Source organism: Pongo abelii, chromosome 11 (genome assembly GCF_028885655.2).
Source record: "Pongo abelii isolate AG06213 chromosome 11, NHGRI_mPonAbe1-v2.0_pri, whole genome shotgun sequence".
In the NCBI taxonomy this organism is placed as follows: Eukaryota; Metazoa; Chordata; class Mammalia; order Primates; family Hominidae; genus Pongo; species Pongo abelii.
Window position 1 is genome coordinate 39941726 of NC_071996.2, and position 20054 is coordinate 39961779.

The 20054-nt window shown below is 36.6% G+C and overlaps 1 protein-coding gene across 1 annotated transcript in view; it reads left to right on the forward strand.

Annotated features, from left to right (window-relative positions):
- The window catches only part of THSD7B (thrombospondin type 1 domain containing 7B), a 908978-nt gene that overhangs the window by 883180 nt on the left and 5744 nt on the right, over positions 1 to 20054 (forward strand). The window contains exons 22-27 of the mRNA XM_024243556.3: positions 3487 to 3646; positions 4786 to 4959; positions 5055 to 5150; positions 7729 to 7811; positions 11482 to 11674; positions 15871 to 15958. Coding sequence (XP_024099324.3) covers positions 3487 to 3646; positions 4786 to 4959; positions 5055 to 5150; positions 7729 to 7811; positions 11482 to 11674; positions 15871 to 15958 — 794 coding nt within the window. The remainder of the gene's footprint in view (positions 1 to 3486; positions 3647 to 4785; positions 4960 to 5054; positions 5151 to 7728; positions 7812 to 11481; positions 11675 to 15870; positions 15959 to 20054) is intronic.

Consider the following 20054-nt stretch of genomic DNA (forward strand, 5'->3'; position numbering starts at 1 on the left):
ACAACAATTGGGTGAAATATTCTGTAAATATCTGTTAGACCTATTCGGTCTAATGTAGTTTAACTCTAGTGTTTCTTTGTTGATTATGTGTCTGTCCTGTCAATTACTGAGAGTGGAGTGTTGAAATGTTCTACTATTATTGTATTGAGGTCTCTCTTTCTCTCTCTCTCCCTTTAAATCTGTTAATGTTTTCTTTATATACTTGGGAAGTCCAGTGTTGGGTCTATCAACAATTACAGTTGCTATATCATCTTGCTGAATTCACACCTTTATCATTATATAGTGACCTTCTTTGTCTATTTTTACAGTCTCTGATTTGTAGACTATTTTAGCTGATATAAATATAGCTGCTCCTTCTCTTTTTGGTTTCCAGTTGCATGGAATATCTTTTTTTATTCCTTCACTTTCAATGTCTTTCACTATATGTGTCTTTCTAGGTAGGGTGAGTTTCTTGTAGACAGTATATACTTGGGACTTGTTCCTTTATCCATTCAGACACTCTATGTCTTTTAAATGGAAAATTGAGTCTATTTACACTCAGTGTTATTGATAGGAACTTGCTACTGCCATTTTGTTGCTTGTTTTCTAATTGCTTTGTAACTCCTCTTTTAGTTTTTTCCCCTCTTCCTTTGTGGTGAAGTTATTTTTTCTGGTAGTGTGTTTTAATTTGTTGCGTTTTACTTTTGGTAAACCTATTATAAGTTTTTGCATTATGGTTACCATGAAGCTTACAAAAATATCCTGTATGACAAGTTATTCTGAAGAGATGACAAGTTCACTTAGATCACAAAGAAAATAATAGAAACAAACAAAAAAATTTACACTTTCACTTTGCCCCCCTGACATTTTGACTTTCATTTTTCTCAATTGACATATTTTTATATTACCTATCTCTTAGGTTGCTGTAGCTGTTATTATTTTTGATAGATGTTTATTTGGGGCTTCAAATTCAGTTATGAGTGAATTGCACACCACAATTACAGTATTAGGATATTCCATGTTTGTCCACGTGCTTAATTTTTCCTGTGCTTTCTGTTTGCACATTTGTGTTTTGTTCTTTCAAACTGAAGAACCCCCTTTAGCATTTCTCATAAGAGAAGTCTGTTGGTGATGAATTCTCTCAGCTTTTGTTTGTCTGTAAAGGACTTTATCCTGCCTTTGTATCTGAAGGATAACTTTGCTGGATACAGTATGCTTGGGCAGTGGATTTTTTTTCTTTCAGAACTTTGAAAATGTCCCACTCCCTCCTACCCTGTATGATTTCCATTGAAAGATCTGTTGCCAGATAAATCGGAGCGCCTTTGTATGTTGTTTGCTTATTCTGTCTTAAGGTTTTTAAGGTCCTCTTTTTCTCCTTCATCTTGGAAAGTTTGATTATTATGCACCTTATGATAGTCTTATTTGGGTCATATCTGTTTGGTGTTCTCTGGCCTTGCAGTACCTAGATATTTATATCATTCTCAAGTTCTTGAAAGTTTTCTGTTGTGTTTTATTTGAATATGTTTTCTACACTTTGCTCTTGCTCAACTCCCTTTTGAGCACCAATAAATCCTAGATTTGGTCTTTTGGGGTAATTTTCTATATCTCGTAGGCAGTCTTCATTCCCTTTCATTCTTTTTCTCCTCTGACTGTGTATTTTCAGATAACCTGTCTTTGATCTCCCTAATTCTTTTCTCTGCTTGATCCATTCCGCTTTTGAGAGCCTCTAATGAATTTTTCAGTTCAGCAAATGTAGTTGTTTCAATATTTCTATTTTTTAAAATTATTATTTCAAACTGTTTAATTTCTCTGATAAATTTCTGAATAGATTTTCTGTGTTATCTTGGAGATCATAGAGTATTCTAGAAATTGTTATTTTGAATTCTCACTCAGAGAGCTCACATATCTATGTTGTTAGGATCACGCACGTGTTCCTTTCTTTATTCATCTGGGGTCGTCCTGCTTCCCTGTTTCCCTTGTTTTTTTAATGGATGTACATCTCTGTCTTTATGTGGAAGAATTAGCTATTAATTCCAGGCTTGTCAGTATGGCTTGTTTTGGTTTTTATTGGATATTATTTTTTAGTAATTCTTTGTAATTTAACTGTTGGTTTTCTTTCTTTTTTTCTATTGCTAAGTTCTGGCCTTCTTTTCGGCACTAGATAGCATCTTGAGCCTAGGTTTGCTTTGCTTCAGTAAGCAATTAGTGTGCTGCCTATCGTGAATAGGGGAGGTCCCCAAGGGGATATCCCAATAGTGTGAGAAGGCTAGGTAGGGGTTCATGCCTACGGGATCTGTGAAACCAACCTCCTACAGCATGGTACTACTGAACCGCCACTTTGACTTGGTATCTCCTTTGGATGAATTACAGAACAGAGTTTTCAGAGCTGGGGGATAGTAGTCATCCCTCCCCTCTTTGTCTTTGGATATCCTTAGGGATGTTTCTTTCTTCAGGCACTTCCCATGCTTCCGGTGGGTTGAGGCAGGGACAGGCCTCCTGCCAGGATACTGAAGATGGTGGGGAAGCTGGTTATCTACCTCAACCTCACATTTCGCAGCACAGAAACCATGAGTAAAGGGGAAAATTTCTGTGCACTTTGTTCTGAGCAGATTTGGGGGAGGGATATTGCAGATATGGAAGTCTGATTCCCTTACGACTTACTGAGTTTTTTCACTTCTCTGTGGCACCAGGAACTGTCTTATCCTCATATTTGAGCTCTGAGATATGGCTGACGATAGTCTCAGCATTGAATATTTGTTTTTGGTTTTCTGTGGGGGGCTGGAGGAAGGGTGAAGCCAGCTTGCTTCTATGCTGACATTTTGGAGCTGAAGTCTTCTCTGCCAAAAATTTTATAGTAGGAAATCTTTTATCAGGCAGATCGTTGGGCCAGTTTACCACTAGGAGCCATCCAATTCTAAGCTTCTGTTTCTGTGAGACACTGTACAAAATTTTTCTAATTGCCTAGAATATCTAAGTGAGATGGGTATGACATGTCTTCAAGGAATATTATTCAGCAGAGAAGGCATGCTGTGAAAACAAATTCTTGTGGCAACAGAGAAAAACAGTGTTTTATTAGAAGCCTCAACCTAATCCATATAAAAAAGTACTGAATTCTATAAAAAAGAAAAACAGGTAAAATAAATTTATGCCCTGTAACTTTACATGTTCTCATTGGTGATTACAGATTAAGTCATTTTATCACATACATCTAGACAAATTATGTATTGTTTTCTTTTTTAGTCAATCTTGGCTGAGTTCCAAAATGAGTTGTCATATTCTAAGTACATAGGTTCCATGGCATGATTTGCATTCCCACTGCAGCTTCTCTATCAGCTCTGGCAGTGTTGCTAAGGGATGTTTTATTGTCAACAGTTGAGAGATAGCTCACAAGAGGAGGAAGCTACCAAAATATGCAACTATGGTCTTCTTAGGCAAGAGGTGGCAAGAGCCAAAACTTTGAGATGTGAATTATTTGGGTAATTGTGAAAGTATCCTTTCCTCTCATAGGGTGGAGACTGTGGGGAAGGAGTTCAGATCCGCAGCCTTTCCTGCATGGTCCACAATGGTTCAATATCTCATGCAGCTGGACATGTCACGGATGCACTGTGTGGAGAAATGCCCTTTCAGGACAGCATCCTGAAACAGCTGTGTTCTGTGCCTTGCCCAGGTATGCAATGCTAGTGACTGGGAGTGCCTCCCATGATGATCTTTTTGTTTATTTTACTACTGTTTTCCTAGAAATGCTCTAGCTCATCAAAATTAAAGTTTTTAAATAACTTTAATTCATTTTTAATTGTGGTTATCACTTTGGTATATACCTACTGCTTTGATGGAGCCAAAGTAGGCAAAAAAAAAAAAAGACACTGGATTTGGAAACTTAAGAGCTAAGTTAGAATCATGTCTCTATCACTTCATTGTTTTACTTGGGGTATGTAGTCTAGCCCCTGTGAGCAATGATTTCTTCATCTAGAAACTATGATGTTAATTCTGTATCCAACAGCACCTAGCACACTGGCCAGCATTCAAAAAATGTTGGCTGAATTCTGGGTGATGGCGTGGTGGGAACCAGTAAGGCTATGAGTTCATAAAAGCACTCTGTAAATGTGAAGTTCCATATAAGTGTGAAGTTCTATATAAATTTTATTAGTTACATAAAATGTATCAGTTTATTTTAATCCTAGTAACACAACATAGTTTGTATGGCATAAGTTCAAGGTGACAATATGTGTTTATAATACAGTATATAACATATGTGTATATATGTATACACACATATGTATTACAAAAAAATTTATATATAATTTATATAAAGATACATTTATATAAATTATGAATTATATTTCTTGAGTGAGAAAGATGTTTAGGGTATTAAATTAAACATTCTTTGGTCCAAAGGATAGTTCATTTCAGTGACCTACTTATTCTCTTTTATATGGTTTCTATGAACATCCATTTTATGATGTTATTCTGATCTTTGAACACTGAGTTACCATAATCTTTATATCTCTCTTTTAAAAGTTTTATTAACACTAGCAGATACATAATATTTTCTAGATGTGACTACTACAATTTGAAGCAAAGTAATAACAATCTAGTTTTTGGCACTTTCTTGTTAAGCAATATTAAACTATAAATTACTTCATCATTCTTAGTACATTCTGATTGGAAAATTGATCAATATAGAATGTGTAGTATCAGGAACTGCACGTATCACTGCAAATCTCTGTGTGAGCCCTGCCCATGCAAATGTTGTCCAGTGCCACTTTTCATGCTGTTTTCTCCACCCTGTACTGCATGACTGTCCAGGAGACTGCCATTTAACGGAATGGTCAGAGTGGAGCACATGTGAATTAACCTGCATTGATGGAAGAAGCTTTGAGACTGTGGGCCGCCAGTCTAGATCAAGGACATTTATAATTCAGTCTTTTGAGAACCAAGACAGCTGCCCCCAACAGGTTCTAGAAACACGCCCTTGTACAGGTACCAAGAGTACTTTTCAGTTCTTTAGCCTTGATTGATCAATGCTTATTCTAAGTGAGGTGTAATAGAACTGCTATTATTATATTTACTTACAGGAGGCAAATGTTATCACTACACATGGAAAGCAAGTCTTTGGAACAATAACGAACGAACTGTATGGTGCCAGCGTTCAGATGGCGTTAATGTCACAGGTATTCCTGCCTAAGACTCATGTGGGCACTTCACAAAGATCCCTGAGTGTTGTTATTTGTGAGAAGAATTAGCTTACAAATTATAAGCAAGGGGTGACTTGGGCAGGTAGCTTAGATGAATTTTATTACAAATTTTCATTAGACGTTTGCATCTTAGAAAGAAAGAATTCAATTTTAAGACCTATAAAAATATCAAACAACTTAAAGAAATAAGCTGAAATGCAATAAAATATCCTTAAATATCATGATCTGAGATAAAGACTGAAAAAGACAGATGCTAGTAAAATTTAAATCATGTCCCTTCTCAATAAAATGTTTCAAAGGACATATCTTAGCATGTGTGTGTGCAGTATTCACCTGACATAAAACATACTCCCAAGTTGAAATTAAAGAGGTTAATAAAGACAAAATTTAAAAATTAAAATATTCTGTATGTTAATGATGCCGAAAGCTTTTATGATGTAAATTACAGGTATTTGTATTCATGTACTGGATGCTCAGTTTTTGAATATTTTGTGAGTCATGATTATTACTTAATATCTAAATATAGACTGAGCAAGAGGTCCCTCATTCATGATTACAGATACCATTTGGTTGTGCAACTGGTCTTCTCAATAATTTTTGAGGTTTCTTTGTTTTGTTTTGTTTTGTTGGAGACAGAGTCTCACTCTGTCACCAGGCTGGAGTGCAGTGACACATCTTGGCTCACTGCAACCTCCGCCTCCCTGGTTTGAGTGATTCTCTTGTCTCAGCTTCCCGAGTAGTTGGGACTGCAGGCACACGCCACCACACCCAGCTAATTTTTGTATTTAGTAGAGATGGGCTTTCACCATGTTGGCCAGGATGGTCTCGATCTCTTGACCTTGTGATCTGCACGCCTCGGCCTCCCAAAGTGCTGGAATTACAGGCGTGAGCCACCGCGCCTGGCCAATTTTTGAGATTTTTAAATGCTTTCTTGTCAGAGCAAATTAAATTGTCATTATTTTTACTTAGTACTATGGTTTACAGAGAGCTTGTGCAAGAGCTGAAATGCCTATAGGAATAGAAGTATTGTCAGCTCCTCCTTTTTCTTGTTTACTTGCTCTTGCACTATTGGTATTCTTTTTAATTCATAGTTTATCCACAAAATAATTTACTTTAAGCTACTTACCCTTTTTGTAAGTTGTTAAAACTAAATATACTCTAAGTCTCGCTAGTCAGGAACACAGAAGGCATCATACTCTGCAATACACTGAGAGTTAACATACTGGTAGGGGCTTTGCTATCAATTCTCTGCACAGAATTCCTCATGCACAGTGTATAACATGTAATCATCTGATGAAGAAGCTCAGGTCACCAGTATCATCTGACAAATATTATTAAAGCTTAATTTAATTCTTAGAATTAAAAAATATGTTCTATAACCTATGTAAATCCCAAGATTTTCTTTCCTATTCCCAAGAGCCCTCCTCCCACTGAGGTACTCCTGCTGTGGAGATGCCTGGTTGAAAGAGCGGAAACCCTCCCCCCACCAGCACCAACACAGTTGGTAGAAATAGGACTGTGTGGTTATTGCCACTAACACCCAAATTACCAATTTCACACCTAGATGCTAATTCTGGACTGTGAATTTTGCTTTTTAAAAATTTCCATGTGGATTCTTTGTGTTATTTTTCAAGTCACAGTGAGAATTTGGCTGCTTCATTCCCAGGGACAATGTAGGTCTGACTGTTCGCTACTCTGCTTTAGGCCTAGAGCTTTTTGCTAGCTACAAAACTATAAACTATAATGGGTTGACAATTGTACTTATCCAAACACTAGGACCTTTCAATGCAACCAGTACTGTATAAATGGTGCTTTGTCAAATTGTCTCTAGGCTTTGTCTCATGTCTCTTTTACTATCTTGACTAGTAAGACTAGTATGTAAATGATTTTCCAGTTTCAGAGACATATATTGTCTCATCCATTAATTCAAAAATATGTACGGAGCAGGAACAAGTACTGTGTCAGATGTTTGATTGTCTCTCCTAGAGCTATGGTGCTTGCTCTTAAGAATGTGTTTATATGTGACTCTGTGTGCATGTATTCCAGTTGATTTACATTTAAAAATACTACCAACGTGTTTGATACCATGGTCCCATTAATTCATTCATGGCATTCTTTTAGCATTTCCTGGGTTGTTGAAATCGGCCTAGTGCCTACCTGGGTGCTCAGGAGCTGAAGCAGTATATATGTAGAAGGAGTATCCCAGCAGATATGTTTTCTGCTCCTGAGTTTAAATTTAGATTTTATCAATTCTTCTACAGATTCTGGCTCTCACAGACTTTGCGCTCAAGCATAGCTGTATGATAGAATCACATCGCCAATAAACAAGTATAAAAACTCTACTGCAAATAGCCTCTGTTAGAAGAGCCTCCCATCTCAATTCATTTTAGAGTAATCAATAAAATAGGCTTGGACCACAATGTTGGCAAATAGATTTTTCAAAAATAATAATACTGTTGCAAAGAGGCCAGTGGCACAGGTTAAAAAAATACCAAAAAATTAGAAATAATTATCATAGAGAAATCTGCAAATGATGGTGGAATTTCCTTTGTAGGAGGCTGCTCCCCTCAGGCCCGTCCTGCTGCCATTCGGCAATGCATTCCAGCCTGCAGAAAACCTTTCTCCTACTGTACACAGGTGAGTCATGTGCTGGAGTCTTCTATAAGTGCATTAATTGCTGTGTTTTACATATGCAGTCAGATGTTCTACTGCCTGCTGCAGCCCAAGCAGCAGTTCCACGTGCCCATGATACCATCTAGAGGCATTTGCAGGAGTAATCTCAGTTATAAAGAATTTCTTGTCAGGACCATGTATTAACAGTCTTTTTCTATAAATCTGTCTTTAGCCAAATCTATCTTTCAAATACCTAATTTATGTTAGCTCTATTTACCAGTAAGTATTCTCAGTTGACTTATGTCTTCTCTTCTTAACCTTTTATACACCTCAACTATTTTGAAAGATACTATAAATGTTCATATTTGCTAAAGTTATTATGCAAATTGTATTACACTATGATTACTGTTGAGTGAGTATACATTTTTAGTTTATTTTAAATAAACTGAATATGTGACTATGGTTGAAAAAATATGTGTATGGGGTGGCGGTTATAAGTGTATTTTTTTTTTTCAAAGCAGAAATTTATTTGTGCTTTTTCTCCTATAACTCCCATCGACCACAACTCAGGAATTAATGTAAAACGTGTAGTGTATTCTAATCAATGGCACTCATGGTGTGCAGTGCATTATAATTTTTAAAAACTATACTACATTTTTTAAAGAAACAAGCTTTTTCTTATAGTATGCTTATTCTAAAAGTGATTTGATTAAAAATAATTCAAGTACTCAGTCCTATTATTGGCCTTACAAATCAAGATGGGTTAATTCTTTACCACAGAAAAGACAGTGGGTCAGCTTGCAGAGGGGAATAGAAGGAAAAGAGGAGAAGTTCAGGAACAACTCCATTTGGGTTAATGATGTTTGAAAAGTAGAAATTGTAGCTTTTCACCAACTCTCTGGATGTCCTCTTTAATTAAACAGAAAATACTTTTTTCCTTGAACTCTCGAACATATGACTGACTGGTTACAAGTTTTATGTCATGCTAAAAATAGACATGCATCTTGAGAATATGGCTTTAATTGCTGAGCATATACAAATTTTCTTAGATATCTCCACTGTGATATGAAGATATCATTTTGTGATACTTTCAATTAAAACCAACTGAAAATATCATATTTATGTGTTATTATTATATGAATGCAACCTGAACTAAACTATAGGCAGTTAACTATAAAATGTGCTCTTACTTTTTTCTTTTGTAGAAGATTAAGGTGACTTGTTTACTTTTAGTATCTGTTTCTCCTCAAAATCATGTGTTCAGTCAATAATTGATGACCTAAATAAAGTTAACCGGTTGATGAGGATTGGCATGAGTAGCTATGTGAAGCTAAGGTCTGCTCAGAAAATGCTAGATAAATAGCTTTAGGTAAGGAGCCATAAGAGCGAAGTCATAGAGATTCATAATCTTATGCTTATTCTCTTCCACTCTTCTCTATTGTCTGTATACTTGCTGGAGGAAGAGCAGTTATTTTCAAGTTCACTTCCAGAGACAGATAGGAATCTTCATCCATCATGTCTCATAATAATCTGCTTCTTGGTGACATTCATTGTACTTGAAAATGACCAGAAATTTACGGACTAATATAAAAGACCCATTGTCACAATGCCAACTGGAGATGTGATGTGGGGTGACACTCGAGTTATTACAAGGAAGGAGTAACTCAGATAGCCATAGGTATATTTCTCTTGAGCATGTGTTTTTGGTGAAGTCTTTTATCTCCCATGTAAGGCTACCCTCCTTGAGTTCAGAAGTAAGCCTACGAGCAGAGACGTAGTTTGATATGGTTATGTCAGCAGCAGCGAATCCATACAGGTCTGCAGCAATTTGACTCTTGCCTCCTCTGAGGAAAGAATTCATCTGAGGGGCATAAGGCAGAATGTACTTATGCTTGTACTGAGGCAAGTATTTGAACAAGAGTGAAAGTTTATTACAAAGTTTCAGAGCAGGAATGAAAGGAAGTAAAGTACACTTGGAAGAAGGCCAAGTGGGCAACTTGAGAGATCCAAGTGCCCTCTCTGACCTTTGACTTGGGTTTTATGTGTTGGCATGCTTCAGGGGTAGAGGTTGCTCCCCCTCTCCCCTGATTCTTCCCTTAGGGTACGCCATCCACATGCATAGTGGCCATCCACAGTGGCCTGCCAGGACTTGGGAGGGGCCGCATACACAGCGTGTTTACTGAAGTTGTATGCATGCTCACTTTAGGTGTTTTTCCCTTACAAGTTGTATGTTCCTAGAAGAAGGTCATATACCAGTTAAACTCCTCCGTTTTGCCTCTTAGTGAGCATGGTTGAGCCTGTTTGCCCAACTCCTGAGATTTTATCGGGAAGCTGCTGATCACCAGCTTCAGGTGTTTTCTTTTTTCTTTTTTTCTTTTTTTTTTTTTTTTGTTGAGATGGAGTCTTGCTCAGTCCACCCAGGCTGGAGTGCAGTGGCATGATCTCGGCTCACTGCAACCACTGCCTCCTGGGTTCACGCCATTCTCCTGCCTCAGCCTCCTGAGTAGCTAGGACTACAGACGCCCGCCATGACGCCTGGCTAATTTTTTTTTTTTTTTTTTGTATTTTTTAGTAGAGACAGGTTTCACCATATTAGCCAGGATGGTCTCGATCTCCTGACCTTGTGATCCACCCGCCCTGGCCTCCCAAAGTGCTGGGCTTACAGGCGTGAGCCACCACACCTGGCCAGGTGTTTTCTAACTTTTGGGAGACTGCCTTTCCCTAGTGCTGGCTGCAACCAATTATTATTTTAGAGAGACAGTTTAACAGCTGCCTAACCATCACCTGATGGTTGCCTGACATTCCTGGTGGGGGACCCTTCTCCTGCCCTGCTTATGTCTTTTTAGCTACCTACTCTAACATTTAGTGGTCAATGGTAAAAGGTGATGGAGGAATTTCGCAGCTGTGATAACAAGAGCACTTAATTCAAAGAAGATATGTACATAATCCCTGTTGCTTTGCTTCTCAGTAAGAAGGGTGGGTTGGAGCAAGTAGGCAAGGATCTGAAACAAATGGAGATAAGAGTTGAAGATAATTTGATTAAATGCCATAAACATCTCCATAAGAGAGGAAAAGATGGTCGGACATGGTGGCTCACACCTGTAATCCCAGCACTTTGAGAAGCCGAGGCGGGAAGATTACCTGAGGTCAGGAGTTCAAGACCAGCCTGGCCAACAGGTGAAACCCTGTCTCTATTAAAAGAACAAAAAAAAGACAAAATTAGCCAAGTGTGATGGCGAGTGCCTGTAATCCTAGCTACTCAGAAGGCTGAGACAGAAGTGCTTGAACCCGGGAGGCAGAGATTGCAAAGAACTGAGATTGCACCATTGCACTCCAGCCTCAGCAACAGAGTGAAACTCCATCTAAAAAAAAAAAAAAAAAAAAAAAAAAAGACAAAAAGAGAGAGGAAAAGACATAGTTAATTAACTTTATTCACAAAGAACTATGGTTTAATATTTGGCAGGTGTTAGAATTGTAAACACATTTGAAAAACCTAACATTTGATTTAAGCTGACTTTGGAATTTAAAAAGATGAACTATGTATTTGATTTTCATGTCATTGGTAAGTCAGTTGCCCCAAACCCTAAATTGCCATGATGTATAGTGCAAATATTAAGTGATTTTAACATTATATTTTTATTTATTCACCTGTTCAACTCACTGTGTAACCATAAAAATATTCTTTATGCTGTAGGGTGGAGTCTGTGGTTGTGAGAAGGGCTATACAGAGATAATGAGATCAAATGGTTTCCTGGATTACTGCATGAAAGTACCAGGCTCAGAGGATAAAAAAGCTGATGTGAAAAACCTTTCTGGGAAAAACAGACCTGTGAATTCAAAAATACATGATATTTTTAAAGGATGGTCTCTTCAACCACTTGATCCAGGTGAGTCTCTGTTGTGAGTAAGAAATGAAAATTTTCTCACAGGAGGTCTATATTTTGACCACTTCTCATGATGGAAAGAATGGAGGGAAGGAGGAAAAGAGGAGAGAAGAAAGAGGCAGTATGGCATAATTCAGGGTTTCTCAGATTTGAATATTGTGTGATGCATGAGTCCCTTTAAGTGTACAGTGTTTTCATGAACGGTTAAACGTAAGTCTCTCAACCTCAGTCTAAGAGACAGTAGGTTAAGGAACAAAAATAATATTCTTTGAAAAATCTTTCTTTTTTCTTGGGTCGGGGAGAGAGTTTCACTCTGTCGCCCAGGCTGCAGTCCAGTGGTGTGATCTCGGCTTACTGCAACCTCCACCTCCCAGGTTCAAGCGATTCTCCTGCCATAGCCTCCAGAGTAGCTGGGATTACAGGTGCCTGCCACCACGCCTGACTAATTTTTTTGTATTTTTAGTAGAGACGAGTTTCGCCATATTGGCCAGGCTGGTCTTGAACTCCTGACCTCAAGTGACCTGCCCGCCTTGGCCTCCCAAAGTGCTGGGATTACAGGCATGAGCCACTGCGCCCAGCCTGAAAATATCTTTCAATCCTAAATTATCTCTGAAAAATGATCTACTCTTATAACTGAATTTGTATATATAACTAAAATGACAAAATTGGAATAGAACCTCAAGAACTTATAAGAAATGTCCAGAGATCCTATTTGCTTCAAGAAACACTGGTGAAAAGGTAAAAAGTATCAGTTTCAAAGTTAGACCTTACTGGACTCATGACTTACACACACCTGTTTTGTGATTAGGTGATTAGGTATAGTTTCTTAACTTCCCTGGACCTCAGTTTTCTCATCTATAAACTCAATCTAGTGGTATTTATCCTGCAGGATTGTCATGGATATTGCAGTATTAGGCCTGTAGGGCTCACTAATCGACTCTTACTAAGTGTAGGAATGGACATTTATTAGATGCTTTCTGTGTGCCCTGTGGCTCTGTGCTGGCTGGTTGTACAGCATGAAATGTCTCATTATGTTCTTGCAACCTAATGAGATGTTATCATCATCCCATTTGAGAGATGAGGAAACTGAAAATGGCAGTGCAGGTTAATTTTATCAGTTTCACACCACCAGCAAGTGACAGAGGAAGGTTTTAAAGGCAGATCTTTTAGGCTTTTACAAACCCCTGTCCCGGCTTCCTACTTTGTGAATTGGATAGAAGGGGAAAGCCAGAGTCTCTGTGGCCATCAGACATACTTCTTTTGGAAACAAAATGCTACAAATGATCAAGCAAAGCAACATAACTCCTGGGGCATGGGAAGGGAAGACACAGAAAAAACTCAGGCAAATATACCCTAGGAACTTTCCTTCCAAACCCTAGGCCTTAGCCGTACCAGAAGTGTCTTGATGACCTGTTTAATGAAGCAAAATCCAAAGCTCAGCCCCAAAGAAATACAGATCTAACAGGAGAAGCAATATTTATACCCCTCAATCAACTTTTAAGAATTACCACCATATCTTAGTCAACTGTTGCTTCCCCTATGTGTCTGGGAATGCCAAAGGTGTTTAAAAACATCTCATTAGCTTTAATGCTAAATTAGAAGTAGATTTAAATTTGAAGGAAGCATGATATTAAATATAGCCATGTTCACCCATTGCCTGTGGACCCTATTTCTGACACAGAATTAAGTTGAGGTCCCAGGGAAATGCGTCTTCAAATCCACAAGTAAGCCCTTAACCTTTTATCCATGGATGGAATTTGGAGATCTAACTAAAACAGCAATATCATATGTGTGAGTATATGTGTCTGTGTCTATGTGTGTCTAGATACACAAAAGTTTATGTATTCACACATATATGTATATTGGGATATAAATTGCATGTGTGTGTGTTTATATTTGTATATATATATAGATAAGTACATATAAAATATATATTTGGTCTTGGGAGAGTTTACAACTTTCATTAGGTTCTCATGGTGAGGGTGTAAATTAGAGCAACCTGTCAGGAGGACAGTTAGGTCATACTAATATATTTATTTACCTGTCATATATTTTGACCTAAAATGTTCCTCTAAGGAACTCATCATGCAGTTATATGCACATATACTAAAAGAAGTCTGTAAATTATATCAATTACATGATTGCTTATTATAGCAAATGAATGAAAACAATATAAATGCCCACAAATAGAATAATGGGAAAACCAAAATATGATATAACTGTGTCATGGTGTATCACAGGGATACTAAGAAGAGGTAGACCTTCTTTTATGAACTAATATGAAAATATTTCCAACCTATATTGTTTAGTTAAAGAAAAAATACAAATCAAAGTGAATGATATGCACCATTTGTGTCTTTTTAAGAAGTGTATGAATTGGTATGTGTGTGCTCAGGTGCTTGCATATACAGAGAAAAACTGGAAAGATTCACGAGGAAACTGATAACAGTAATAGCTACTGGGTAGGGAACTGAGAGGGTGATGGGAAGACTTATTTTTCACTATTATCTTTTTTAATAGAGGTTTTAGCCTGTCTTTTTTTATGTCCTTATAGAATACATTAATGCTTTTTTTAAGTAACATGGCTTAAAGGTTTTGTACCACCACATACCTCTAAACTGAGTATTTAAAAGCACTGGATCCTCCCAATGCACCAATCCATAAGGTATTATGGATTATAAGCTATAAGGAGCGTTCTCACTCAGGAAAGCCTTTTTTTTTGACCAATGTAAAAACTCAGATTAGGCCATTTCATCATTAGTGTTTCAAAGAGATTAGAATCAAAGTTTTGGTAAAAGTTTTATGACCATAGAAAAATACCATTACTACATTAAACCTTATTCTAAAATCTGATTGAGACTTGAAAGTGTCCTATAAGCAAAAACTGTAATAGGTAGTTGTAATGTAATTGAGAGTAATTGTGATTTTATTCAAAACAAGTGTTGTTTACAATAGATTTTGATTGATTTTCCCCCCATAGAAGCTTTTCAAATAAGATAATGTTATGTGTATTTTGGACCTGTAAATTACATTCGTGTAGTATAATGAATCTCTGTGTGTGTTTCTTCCAGAAATAAATGCAATTCCTTTGGGATGCTGAGACATTGCCTTTGTCAGTCCAATTCTAAGTTTAGTTAGCTATAGGCTCACATAAAATAGAGCACAAAGACATTAGAGTGACAGAAACAACTCAAGTTTCTATCACATGTAGAAAAAGCATATATATATTTGTATATGAATATATGTATATATACTCAAGCTTATATCTTATATAGAATAAAAGTAACATAATAGATTAAAATATATGGTTGATTCATTTTGTTAACTGTAGTAGATATCAGATCCAGAATAATGTGTACTTGCAGACACATGGTCATAATTTCACAGTAATTTGGTGAATTGATTAACTTGTTTGGTCATGTGGTTTTTGTTTGCCTAGCATCATTTTGGAAGTAGAGCCACTAAAAATGGTCATAGTAGTTTTCTTTCCATGCAAGGTTGTCTCCTAACTATAATTTTCTTTGTTCTTTTTGTCAAATGTTTTGCCATATTTTTGTATATGCATATGACTATAAACACCTTAAAATAAATTCAAATTAGCCCAACAATTGACTGGATTTTATGAACTAATGATTACCATTTGTTTGGTATTATGAAAAAATTTGATTGACTATCTTACATTTTACATTTTCACTTTTTTTTCTTCATTTGAGAGCTGTTACCTATGTGTATTTCCACCTATGCTTATGACTTATGCGTGTCTCAGAATTCAGATGAAAAGTAAAACATTCAGTAAAATAAACATTTTGGTGCCATGAAGTTACAACCTAATGTTTTTGAGAGTTAATTTGCTAAAAATCAAACAACAATGCAAACTGTTTATCTGTAAAAGTTCATTAAAAATGGTACCATGTAATAACATTTAAGGTTTTTTTCATAGATATAATTTCTAGTAGGAAACCCATATTCCTATGATGTTCTAAGAGAATCTTTTTAATTCCCGATTATACCTGCCAATTTACAGAGTATGCTAGAAAATTGCTAACTTCTGCAGTTGAGTGCACAGTTGGCTAAGGTGCTGCTGTTCAAGTACAGAACTAATGGTCAGCTTGGGGTTGTCAGATCTGATGTTGCCCTATCTCTCAAATGCTGCAGACTTCTGTATGCTAAGCTTCTTATGTTATCTCTATTTTAAACAGATGGCCGAGTAAAAATCTGGGTTTATGGCGTTTCAGGTGGCGCTTTTCTTATCATGATTTTCCTAATATTTACTTCCTACCTTGTTTGGTAAGTACTAATTAGTAAGAAGTTTATATTCCATATTTTTATGGATTTCATGTTATACTTAAAAAAAGTATCTCAGGATCATTGCCCATTATAACAGGATTCTTCAGTCCAAAAATAATCTTTAACAGTAGAATGGCTGAATAGTTGAAATGAGGAATCATTATTTTTTTTGTTCTTATTTGAGATAACATTTTTTAAATTTGGTATTTGAATAATATGAAAATCACCGGTCAGAACTTTTCCATTTGCGTGTTTTGATTTCGATGAGTAGTTTTCAGCTTTGACAATACATTGATGTCTCCTAGGGAATCAGGCTTGATCCCACTCCCCAGAGATTCTGATTTAATTAGTCTTAGGTGTGGCCAGGTCATCTGGGTGTTTGAAAGCTTCTCAGGTAATTCTAATCTGTGGTCATGGATAAGAAAATTACTATGGATTATTTTAGTTCTTAAATTCTGTTCTTAAATTTTGAATGGTTAGGTTAAACTGACCAGTTGGTTGAAAGAACCTGTAAGCACATTTTAAATAGTAGAGCAAGTTGTTTTTCTATATTGACCAGCTATGAGACAAAATTTAACTGATGGTCATTTCCAAAAAAAAAACCATTTTGTAAAGTGACTAGTTCTGGGAATTTATTAATCTCAAAAAATAATAACTAGTTTATCAACTGCTCTTGAAATCAGACAGAAGTAAATGCAGTTGACTCTTGAACAATGTGAGGAGGACTGGGGTGCCTACTCCCCACACAGTCGAAAATTCAAGTATAATTTATGACTCCCCCAAAACCTGACTACTAATGGCCCACTTTTGACCAGAAGCCTTACCAATAACGTAGTCAAATAACGCATATTTTGTATATGAATTATATAGTATATTCTTACAATAAAGTAAGCTAGAGAAAAGAAAATGTAATTAAGAAAATCATAAGGAATATAAAATATATTTACTATTCACTAAGTAGTTATGCATTATCATGAAGGTCTTCATCCTCACCATCTTCATACTGACTAGGCTGAGGAGGAGGAGGAAGAAAGGGTTGTTTGCCTTATTGTCTCAGGGGTGGCAGAGGTGGAAGAAAATCCGCATATAAGTTGATGCAGTTCAAACCTGTGTTGTTCAAGGGTCAACTGTAGATTTTAGTGTTTTCAAGTGTGCTAAGAATATTATATCAGCTCTCTGAGCAGAAGTTTCAATGGATTTTAATGAGATCAAAGTGTTACTTCAATTTTTTCTCCTAATAAATATATTTATATTCATCATCTGTCTCAGAGACTATTTTCCTGAGAATTTTTACCCAAGTTTTAATCTTGATTCAAATTCAGCCGTTGTCTATTAACCTCAAGTTCTGTTTCCAAGGCTACACAGGTTTTTAAATTTTTGCTCTTGGTCAGTGAAAGTTGATGAAGAAAATAAGATGACTTTAATTCTTTCTGCCACCTATAGTGATAGAAATTGAATCCCTAGAAATTAGATTTCTATCCAACTAACATTTCTCTGTTGTTGTAGTGAAAAGTAACATCTTCAATTGGTCATTCATCCTGGAATCAATTTTTTTTTTTAACTGATTCTCTTTATTCAAATTGATGTTTGGCTAGTATTGCCTAGATCTACTTTTAATGAACAAATGTGAATGTGAAAGCTTTGTATGAGGTTTAAAGGAATAGGAAGCATTCACCACCAGAAAAGATTAAAACAAGGAGGAAATTTCTTAAATTGCAGCAAAGGACATGAAGGTTTGGCCAATAGGAAACTGCTTTCAAAGCAATCAGTAGGCCAACCCAGTGTAAGGTAATTAGATAGTCTATCGGTCTAAAAAAGCTTAGATGAATTCTAGCTGTTAGTAGCCATATCCCCAAATCCAGATTCTATAGTTCCCATTTCCCTTAAATATTTAAAAGATTAAAAATTTACGTGTAGTAACACATACATTTTTCCTTTTTATTTTTCTCCATTCCCTTCAACCTAAAAATGTGTTAACCATAATCTATTCCTTTGACAACAAATATTTATTAAGGCCCCTTTCTGCATGACTCTAGGCTCTGGGAATTAATTAGGTACATCATTGAATTCTGTTAACAAACCACTTTCTAGAGAATTTATATATATATATTCATGGGATACAAATGCAATTTTGCTACATGGATATATTGCTTTTTGGTGAATTTTTAAGTATAAAATACCTATGAAATTTCTCTTTACTTTTCAGTAGCCAAATTACATAAATATTTATGCACATTGTGTCTCATAGCCATTTTTTTCATCCCCAATATCTGCCTTTAATAATGTCCCTGTGGAAGTAGCGTTCATATTTGGACCGGCTCCCATCTGCGGTCTACAGCCAGATTCGTCTTTCTGAAGCTTAGCTCCAGCGATCAGCCCTTTACTACTCATACATGAGCTCTGGCTTCCCACTGACAGCAAAACTAAAGTCATGTTTTGGCTGCCTCACCAGTTGACTAAAGTCTTCCACAACTGGAGCCCAAAAAACTCTTTCAAATTTATCTGCTACTAATTCCCTATACCCTGTACAGGCTGGTGTGTTGTATAGGTCCAAACACATTTAAGTCTTCATTTTCTAACAAGGAAAATTTTTTAAAAAAGAAAAAAATTGACTTTTTAAATAAACTTTGATTTCGATAAGACAGTAAATTGTCTATGCTAATATTTAATCAATGTGCTAAATTATAGTTCCATTTATTATCTTATATCATATATAAATACAGTATTTCATTATATAAAATGCTCGTCTTCGGCCAGGCGTGGTAGCTCACACCTGTAATCCCAGCTCTTTGGGAGTCCAAGGTGGGCGGATCACGAGGTCAGGAGATCGAGACCATCCTGGCTAACATGGTGAAACCCCGTCTCTACTAAAAATACAAAAAATTAGCCGGGCGTGGTAGCAGGTGCCTGCAGTCCCAGCTACTCCGGAGGCTGAGGCAGGAGAATGGCGTGAACCCGGGAGGCGGAGGTTGCAGTGAGCCGAGATCGCGCCACTGCACTCCAGCCTGGGCGACAGAGTGAGACTCCACCTCAAAAAAAACAAAACAAAATGCTCATCTTTTCTAATTTCATATTCATAACAGAATTTTATTCAAGGTCTACATCTACCTTTCAGATAAGTCACTCTTATCACTGCTTTAGTCTTTCTTTCCGCAGTTCACTTCAGTATCAGGTTTAGTATATTCATTTCCACCCAAGTTGTTTGAGATACAGCACTTCTTTGGATCTCTTTGTGCTGCTGTTTCAGAAGTTTTATCCTAACATCCAAATACCTATCTGCATATATTAGGGAGATGGCCATTTTATTTGTCTTGTGTGTATATTTATGATTTGCTTTTTTTTAAAAAAAAAAAAAAAGCTTTTGGTATAACAAATGTAGCCCCTCATTATATAAAAGATTTTATAGTCATTGAATATAAGACTATTGCCTTTTTCTGAAAGATAATTTTTAGGAGGAATAATTTCACATTAGGGCACTATATTAATCCATTGTCATACTACTATAAGGAAATAGCCAAGACTGGGTAATTTATAAAGGAAAGAGATTTAATTGACTCACAGTTCTGTACGGCTGGGGAGGCCTCAGGAAACTTACAATCATGGCCGAAGGCAAAGGAGAAACAGGCACCTTCTTCACAGAGCAGCAGAATGGATTGAGTGCTGAGACTAGGGGAAAGAGCCCCTTATAAAACCATCACGTCTTTTGAGAACTCACTCACTATCATGAGAACAGCATGGGGGAAGCCATGATTCAGTTACCTCCACCTAGTTTCTCTCTTGACATGTGGGGATTATAGGGTTTAATAGGGATTACAATTCAAGATGAGATTTAGGTGGGGAAACAAAGCCTAACCAGGCACTTAGGGTACTGCCCCTCTAATTTTCCAAGGAAGTTTCTGCTTCTGTGGCTTACTCTTTGTTTCCCATTGCTAGCTATTGGTACTCTACCTGTTCATTAATCCCTGTAAAACTCAAATACCAACATTTTCCTTTTTAAACAGTCTGGAATAACTTGTTCATGTCTCTTTTGTCATGGTAGTTACCCCGTGATAATATTGTAGTTATTTATGTAAACATCTTCCTACTCTATCAAACT